Genomic DNA, 9,710 nt, shown 5'->3' on the forward strand with positions numbered 1-9,710 from the left:
TTGTCTGTTCTTACCAGAACTAAAAAGCATGTTCTTAGATCTCTGCATTGAAATTCTGCTACTCATATGCAAAGCTCTGAATGACCTTGCCAGCAGAAACCCTCGGGTCCACATGCAGGTCTTTTAACGAGGAGAGGCTGCCATCAGTAGTTGTGCCCTGAATAGATGGGACACCCTGCCTGAGGTCCTGAGATCTGTCTCATATATTTTGGCATGTGTATATTCTGCACTGATTTTTTCTGCACTTGCACACGTTTTTTTGTTTTTTTGTTTTTTTTGTTGTTGTTGTTTTTTTTAATTATATAATTTCGGTGTAAAGCACACTGTGTTGCATTTTATTATGTATAAAATATGCTTTGTAACTAAAGCTGACTTGACATTTAGTCACCAAGAATAACTAATGCTTTGATCACACTTTTAAAATGCAAAGTCAAAAGCATGTAAAGCAAAAGACAAATTAAAGAGCGTAACTTAAAAGTTTGGAAGGTTATTAAACTAAACCAAACAAACACTTTGTAAACACTCCTCTGGTTTCTGACGCACTTTGTTGAGTAAAAATACACATTATCAACCCGTCTTCCATCTGATTTAGTAACTTCAGATATAGTATCTTGGTGTAAGTCCTGTAACACGCAGAGCAGTAACAGCCCTAAAGTCCAGGCCCACTGACCTCCACCTATCAGCCATCACAGCGCTAACCTGCTCACAGATCAGCTGCTCCAATCCTGCAACAACACGCTTACTGCATGTAACATCTCACTTTCTGTCTTAAAAACTTCAGCTCCCACTGAAAGAAAACATACATATTTTTTAGTTAAATTCTGTAGGATGCAACTTGGGAAACATATTTAGGTCATGTTATTAGTGAGACCCCACTGAACACCACAGTGCAGTGACAGTTGCTTTATTTAGCAGGCACCACACCACCTGGGATTTAAACGTCTTAACTATAAGTAGTTTATGAGAGGTTAATGCCTCCCTGCTTCATCCATGTGACTGACACTGAAGTCAAGAGTCCAGCAGGCAGGAAAATACAGTATGGATCAAAAGTGCAACGTTTGCACGCTGATTGCAAACCACACGTTTATTTAAATGGACACACTTCTTGATCCCAGTCAGACCTTTGTCAGGTGTCAGTGTTTAAAATGGATACTACAGCCCTAAACAGTATTTACTGTGTCTACCAGCCTGATGGTTGTATGATGACAGAAAATACAGTGTGCATTGTTTTCCTGATGTATATACCACAGATGGAGAGGCATTCATAGTGTTCTTCCTCAGTATACATGCACACACATCATAAATGATACTGTTTATAGTATATGGACAGATGAAATCAATGACTGACGAGATCAATGACTCTCATTGAACCCAATTATGTGAGTGAGTTTATTTTCTCCTTTTCTTTACATCAGTCACTATTGCCCTTATTACCCTAATTGGATTGACTGGCCAATCAGGAAGAGGCACCTCCTAAGTCAGAGGTTTAAGCAGAGGGAATTAAAGGGTGGACCTCTGCTGGACAGAGCTGCTGAATTGATTTGATCCTTGAGAGGGTCCCATCTGATCATCTAATCGAAAGAGGCCAGAAGCCAGGTTGGCTCAAGCACCTCCCTCCAATCCCTTCCGCTCGGAAATCGCCTTTCAGCACGATTAGTGTTGCAACCAGATTCTCTGCTGTGCTGCTCACAGAGAACCGTCAAAATTTCCATCCTTGAGGATCTTGAGTTTGCGGAGGAAGAAAGCATGGGTGCGGGAGCAAGCGCCGAGGACAAAAAGTCAAAGGAGTTGGAAAAGCAACTCCAAGAAGATGCTGATAAGGACTCTAAAACAGTCAAGCTATTACTGCTTGGTAAGTGCACTTAATGGAATAGTCTTGTTAGGCCAAGTTTTCCTTTTTGTCCCAGACTGCAGGTGATGCAAAGTGCTCAGACTGTCAGACAACACTTTATAAACTCTTCATTTTTATCTTTTCTTTTAATGTTTGGTTAAACAAAACTTTGTGTGAAGACTCGGGTCTGTGGAGGAGATCAGGGGTCTTGCAGTCAGCCAACACTCAACAGGTGTAAGTGCTGAATTAGAAAATGCACAGGTAAAAAACATGACTATGTTTAGGAAAAATGTTTCAGTCAGCTTTTGCAGAACCGTGAAAGGTAAACAACTGCTTCCAAATTTAAGGATGAGAATTGATCCATGTTATAGATCATTGAATTCACAATACTGTATTCATACTTTACTGATGGATGCTTTATTCTGAGCATGTTGACTGATTTGCTGCTTATCCTTCACATCTTGGATGTGAGCCATCTGAGGTGTGTTTACCTGCTCTGACAGCTGCTCACTGCTTAGTTAGATGTTAAGATATGCTCAGAGGATTTACAGGCTGTGCAGATGATTTGTTTCTGGATAAAACCCTACATTAGTTTATTAGAAAGAGGGGAGGACTGCTTAAGCTTGTGCAAAACTGGGAGGACATTAGTGGCGGTAAAGTAGAGGGAGATAAGAGAGATAAGTTTGCAGGTTGAGCAGTCAACATTGGGATCTGAGATGAAGCCAAAAAAAAAAAAGAATATAGAACGGATTTACAATATTGAACAGTGAAATAATGAACAGCCTCATTTTAAAGCATAAAACCAAACATAACTAACAGATTTCTTCAATGACTACTTATGCTTATATGCACAAATACTGCAGAGACTTGCACTTGTTCTGCTGTTTTAAGTTGATTATGGTGAGTTGTTTTAAAGAATTTACAGAACTTAAATTGCTCAAAAGCTTCAGCCATGAAATCACTGGAAACATTTTCAGTAACTGCTTGGTGCACTTACAATAAATTAAAAAAATAGTGGCAAACTCTACTCAGATTTTCTTGTCCGTCTTGCACTAAACTAAAGAGTGACTTTTCACTTCTAATGGAAGGACATTGGTGCTTAAAACAATCTCAGCCTTTGGTCTAAATGAATCACTGCCCAGCAGTGGTATGTCAAGCCGATTAGCTAACTGGTTTAGTCTAGATCCACTTGCTGAGGTTGATCCCTCGACTTGCACACAAAGCATAAAATAAGACAATAAAACACCAATTTTCACAGCGTCAAAATACCAACATTTCTATGAGAATCTAAGAGACAATGCGAAACAAAAAAGATTTACAAAAATATGTCGATTATTGTTTACCCTATGACAGAGTTGGTTTGTGACATCACAAAAGCAAAACTGAAAACAGGAATCAAATAAAAGTCAGATGGATTTTTTTTATATATATATATAATCAGTCTCTGCAAGGCATCAGCGTCTTTGCTGTTTTGAATAAATGCTTTTACTATTTACTATAAAACCTGAAATTTTATGTCTCACATTGCATAACTCTTTCAAAGTGTAATCTGTGTGTCTGAAACATTATTTAGAGACTTGCATCCTCTCTACTGGATTCACAAAGCTGCTTCTCCAGCAGTGCAATATCAGAGATGAGACAGGAAGAACTGAGACAATAAAAATGAAAAGAGTGCCATCTTGTGGGCTCTGATGGACATTGTCAAAGGAGCCAGAAAAATTATTTCAACGAAATGTTTGCTGTTAGCTCCTTGTGTACAGGTGTGCTAAAGTTTTACAAGTCTTAACAAACTCAAAACCACCTGAATATATAGGATACATAAAAATAAGCTTTGCAAAGACTTGCATGAAGAGGATATAGCAAGAAACCTACATGTAGTTAGTTACAGGGAACTTCTAGAACTATTACGATGCACCTCTGCCTCCTGAGAGACATTAAATCTCATTGAGTCAATTAAATTAAAAACATCTATCCGCTGCAGGACACACATGGACACAGAGCTGCTCTTTACAGCCCAGATTTAAAGTCACCGCAAAGCCTAAAGCCACGTTTCTTAATGGGCACGAGGTGAAAGAATGACTCTCAGAGAGCATAAAGGCACTCTTCATTACATCATCACAGCTGAGGAAAACCAGTCTTGGCACCACCATGGTGCCACCTATACTTCCTCATCAAAAATAAGCTAAACAAGCTTGTTATTGTCTTGCTAATGGCCTCTGTTGGGGAAAACCCAATATTCTTCTCCGTGATTTGGAGTGAAATGCTCCAGCAGCAGTAAATCAGTGCACAAAGTTTAACGCTGCTTCAGTGAGAGCAGGACAGACAGCTTTGGTTGCTCTGTGACAAACTCCCTCTGGTCTGAGTTAACAGACAATGCTGCAGAGAGTCTGATCTGCCTGCAAGCTGTTCTTCAGCCAGCACGTTCAACTGTGATTTAAATTGCACATAACTGCACAGTCCGCATTATGCATCAATGTATGCACAGTACAGGCACATTTAATTCAAAGAAGTTGTTCTTCTCCTCTTGTTTGGATTTAGTTTCAGCATGATTTTCAAAAGATGTCTGCAAACACACTGGAGCTCAGCATGAGGTGCTTATTGGACAAAATCTGACATGAATTGCTCAAGGAACACCAAATTAGACCATATTATAGCCCAGCAAGACAAAAACCCCAAGAGCTTTGTTGTTGTGCCGCAAGGAGATTATGTTGTTGATGTTAGCGAAGCCTTTAGCCAGTTTACTTTCCTCTTTTAAACCCTCACAAGGCTTCACATGAAGCTGAGAGCCAGAACACCACAGACACTTTCATGATCGCCATAATTTCACAGACAGAAATGAACGTACACATTCATTAAAATCCCTTCTTTCCACCACCAGAGACGACTCGGCCTTGTTTCGTTTTATCACCTCCACATGCATTTTTCTTGACTCCAGCTGATGATGTTTGTTGCATGCATCATATATAAATTTTGCCTATTTGCTCTGCCTACTTCAATGTGCAGGCTATAGAGGATCTTTCTGTGCTTCTGTTTAATGGAAATTGTGTGTTATTATTTTATGAAGTTTACATGGCTTCCTTTGCTGGGACAAGTGAAAATATCGTTTTTAAAAATTACTCAGGCTTACGTGAAGCTCTATTTTTGATTAAAATTCTCATGCTGACACATCTCTATGTGCATGGAGATAGACAAGTGGTTCAGATTTCCAAAAAGAGACTTCTAAGTTATAACTCTCTACAAACCAAATCTCACTGAGCTTTGTTCCCAAGTGATGAAGGCAAATCTTCCTTAACTATCCAAACAGCACTCTGGGTCAAAGTCACTGCATTTTTGTCTCCTCTGGCTTCATCAAAGCACATTTCTCAGCTGTTTATGGCTCACAGTGTGTTTGTACTCATTGCATGAGAAGAGAAACACAGCACATATTTGTGTTTTTGTTGCTAACCTTTTTATTATCTTCCAGGCGCTGGTGAGTCAGGAAAAAGCACCATCGTAAAACAAATGAAGTGAGTATTAAAATAAGTTTTAAAGTTTGTTTTTTGTGTCATCCACACCATGTCAGTGTTTTTTGTTTTTTTTTTTATCTCATGGGTCGGGCACACAGCCAGCAGACCAAAGCTCCCTTAGCTCTGTCTGTTTCACTTGCAGTAAAGCCTTTAAACAAAAGGTCAACAGGGCAAACATCCGCTTACTCTGGTTCGTCAGCACTTGTATTGTGCAGTTAGTTTAACACTGGCAGTGGGAGCTGAGTGAGGTCCGAAACACACCACAGGGTGGCGCTGTGAGCAACAGCTCCAGTGGACATCCAGTGGGTTGTTGCTATAACACATGAACTTGACTTTTTCTTGTTGAAATCCAAAACAAGCAGATCCTTTTAATGTCCTCACCAAGGAAACAGCAATGGATTTTTTTCTATGCAGTATCTTTCCTTGAGGCAAGAACAATAATAATTTGTTGTTGTTTCTGTTTTTCTGTTTTGTTTTTAACAGACCCCACAGTTTTATAAATATAAGGCTCTACCAAACGGTTGAGAGTGTATTTGTAAAACAGAAAGAAATTTAATCAAAAGTACAAACCATGTATTGTTATAATGCTTTTAATATGTTAGTATACCAACATATATCAATGTATTACTATGGAACCAGTAGTAGTAGTTTATTATCATTGACGATGTTCAGTTTTTTATACTTATCAGGTCCTACTAATCCAAAATAGCTGTGAGAAATTAAAAGTACATAACAAAAAAAGGTTTGGGTCTCAGGAGGATATTTGCTGAGCTTCACTACCTTTACCATAAAAAGACAAATGATTAAGGCATTATGTGACCCTTACTCGACTTTTATATTTTGTATTAAGTTTCATAAACAAGTTAAGTAAGACCTCTGAAACTATGATGTGTTAAAAAAAAATGTGCCCACCTTTGAAAGTCCCACTGAACAGAGCCCTCATGTCTGGAGTTTTTGTAGGAGGCAACCTGAGCAGGCATACTATTCAAAGACACAGCAACATATAGCAAATTTTTTTTAGCATAATATCTACAGTGAATATTAGAGATAGCTCATTTAGGTTGAGTTCAACATATTGTCAGATATATCGTCTCAGAAAGTGAGCAGGACGTTAAAGGGATATACCTGCAAGGTTACTTCATTGTAATGGTTTCCACAGATTACCTTTTGTATAACAATTTTCTATAATTAAGGGTTATAAAAATGACTAATCAGCTCAGCCTAGCAGAGGATTAATGTAGCAAACTTTGACACTTTTTTTTTTTTTTTTACCTGTGTACAGGATTCTGCATCAAGGTGGTTACACAAAAGAGGAACAAATGGAGTTCAGAGCTGTCATCTATGGCAACATCCTGCAGTCTGCTCTGGCTATCATCAGAGGCATGGAGATGCTCAGCATTGATTTCGGCTCGCCCGGTGCCCAGGTCTCATATGACACTTTAACCATGTACACCAGACATGATTAACTTGTAGAGTTCATTTTCACTGACATAAAATCGTGCTATAAATAGCTCAGTGTCGGTGCTGATGGATCTTTGTTCTGTGTGTGATGAAACCACAGGAGCTTGCACAGAAGCTGCAGAACTTGTCAGACTCCATTGAAGAAGGAACAATGCCTGCTGAGCTGGCTGATGTTATCCAGAAGCTGTGGAAAGACTCTGGCGTGCAGGCCGGCTTTGAAAGAGCTGCTGAGTACCAACTGAACGACTCTGCTGGCTAGTAAGTCCACACTGGGATTGATCCAGTGGAGGAGTTACACGTAAAACTAAAGAGGCAGCTGGCTTAGTGTTTGTAGATAAAGATGATTTCATATCTGAAGCCTGACTGTTGTGCTGTTTGCTCTCAGCTACCTCAATGAAATGGACAGAATCTGCAAGCCAGACTACCTCCCCACTGAGCAGGACGTGCTGCGATCTCGAGTCAAAACAACTGGTATCATTGAAGAACAGTTCTCCTGCAAAGAGTTGCACTTCAGGTAAGTCACCAAACAAAAGTCTCATTATAGCAAAAACTGACTGAACCACACAGCACCGCCACATCCAGGACTGACTTTGTTGTGACTCTCTCTGTGGTGAACAGGATGTTTGATGTGGGTGGCCAGAGGTCAGAGAGAAAGAAGTGGATCCATTGTTTCGAGGGTGTGACCTGCATCATCTTCTGCGGAGCTCTCAGCGCATACGACATGGTGCTGGTAGAGGACGACGAAGTGGTGAGTCGAGACTTCACCTCCTGATTGTTTAGCATGAGAAGAAAGACACGACAGCCAGTAAACTCACCCTGTTTCTCTCTGACCTTTTTCAGAACCGCATGCATGAGTCCCTCCATCTATTCAACAGTATCTGCAACCACAGATTCTTTGCACTGACCTCCATCGTGCTTTTCCTCAACAAGAAGGATCTCTTTGAAGAGAAGATCAAGAAAGTCCATCTGAGTATCTGCTTCCCAGACTACGATGGTAAGACTGATTGGTGCTGTTTAATGGTTCTTGAGTTGTACCTGCTGCACACTGTGCTAAATTTATTGTGGCAGCGAGAATATCAAGCTAGATGGAGGGTCAGGGAAGTAGTGAGACGACATCTGTCAGGCATGCAGTGACCAAGTGAACCACAGACATGACTATTAAGAGACAGTAGTATGTTTGAAGAGTACACCAGTTACTAAATAGTGCTAGAGTGCAGATTAACAGACTGAAATTCACTTGCAACAAGACAAATGATAAAGGAAAATGAACATGATCCAGTATGAAATCCTGAAATGAAACCTGCAGACAGCGAGAGCCTCAGTGTTGCTCCCTAAATTGAATTACGTGATGTAAGTGATTATAATAAATCTATGTCATGTCAGCTAACACTCTCATCTTCACAACCTTCATGTCTTTCAGGCCCCAACACGTATGACGACGCCAGTGACTACATCAAGAAGCAGTTCCTGGACCTGAACATGAAGAAGGGCGTGAAAGAAATCTACTCTCACCTGACCTGTGCCACAGACACAAAGAACGTCGAGATTGTGTTCAACGCTGTGACAGACATCATCATCAAAGAAAACCTTAAAGATTGCGGTCTCTTCTAAGCAGCTCCAGAGTGAAAAGAGGTGCGCGGTGACCACATCACATCACTCCCGGGGACTTTGTTGATACAGAGTAATAGGGTCCAGATGAGGCAGACCCCTGACAATTCAATTTAGCCCTCGTACAGCGAATCATATTTGGCAATCTTGTGTTGCCAGGCAACATCTTCTGACCATAACATGAGCCAACACTCAAACTCAAACCACACAGACAACTCAGGCCCTTGGAGACTGCTGAGGATGAGGAAGATAATGAGAAGCGCAAAGCAATCCCCGTAGTCATTTGTTTTTAAAACCAGTTCCTCCCAAAGCTGCAGAGGAAGTTAACTTTTCATTTTAGTAAACATATTGAACCTTGTAGAGTACTTAGTCCTGAGGCTATGAATGTGGCAAAATGTTTCCCTTTAAAGGGAAATTTCACTGGAATAATTATTTAAGACACTTGTTAGCAATTATGGCCTTATTTTTCACACTGATACTCTTTGGTTGAGCTGTAACGTTAGCTAGCTCAGAGGTGCTAGGTGAGCTAGCAGGAGATGCACACTTCTACCTGTGCAGTTAGCGGGTGTCGTTCAGTAGAAAGAAAATAGTTCTTGCATGAAACTGCTCACAACAAGGTCTGTGGATTATCTTGAGTAACCAGGTCATGATTTCTGAAGAGACATTGCTGTTGAGCTGTTCAAATATTTTTTGGCACTTTGAAAACCAGAAGCTGAGTGACATCTATTTCCATTATATTCAAGAGAAGGCAGACATCTCTACAGCTGATATCTCCAACACTCAACAACTCACATCAAAACTAAGGAAATTTTTTGAAAAGACAGTAGCAAAATATTTCATACATGAATTAAGGTGATTTCAACATGTCTGATTTTTTTCCTCTTCTTTGCAGAACTTCCTTTCCTACCTTAACCCCTCACACATTGGCATTAACTGAGAAGTGTACTGTTGGAGCGCAGAGGATCCTCAGTTTGTTGTGTTCACGCCATCGCTTCCATGCCAAGTCCCGGTCCTTGACTGCTCCTAGCACATCACCGCCTCCAACAGTACATCCCTGCAACACAATGCACGCCCAGCTGGGTTGAAACAACTATCGAGTCACCATATTGTTGTTGTGGACATACAGCTTTCGACAAGGTTTTCTAAAGTACAGTATTTGTCTCACGCCAGAAGCTGCTGGTTTGAAGGTATGAAGATGAAATAGTTGCTCATTTGATCCTTGTTGCTCCCTTTTGACCACTGTGTTGTGAGTTATATAACTATTAAAACCAAGCTCGGTAAAAAATAAATAAGACAAATAAAAT

The 9,710-nt window shown here is 40.2% G+C and overlaps 1 protein-coding gene across 1 annotated transcript; it reads left to right on the plus strand.

Moving 5' to 3' along the window:
- Positions 1 to 1,628: 1,628 nt before the first annotated feature.
- gnat2 (guanine nucleotide binding protein (G protein), alpha transducing activity polypeptide 2) lies at positions 1,629 to 9,710 on the plus strand. The gene is made up of 9 exons (XM_049581978.1): positions 1,629 to 1,852; positions 5,295 to 5,337; positions 6,620 to 6,761; positions 6,899 to 7,056; positions 7,184 to 7,312; positions 7,417 to 7,546; positions 7,639 to 7,792; positions 8,219 to 8,430; positions 9,299 to 9,710. Exons 1-8 carry the CDS (start codon positions 1,747 to 1,749, stop codon positions 8,407 to 8,409), a joined length of 1,053 nt encoding a protein of 350 aa, XP_049437935.1. The 5' UTR covers positions 1,629 to 1,746; the 3' UTR covers positions 8,410 to 8,430; positions 9,299 to 9,710.

The sequence above is a fragment of the Epinephelus fuscoguttatus genome, linkage group LG7 (assembly GCF_011397635.1).
Source record: "Epinephelus fuscoguttatus linkage group LG7, E.fuscoguttatus.final_Chr_v1".
Lineage (NCBI taxonomy): Eukaryota > Metazoa > Chordata > Actinopteri > Perciformes > Serranidae > Epinephelus > Epinephelus fuscoguttatus.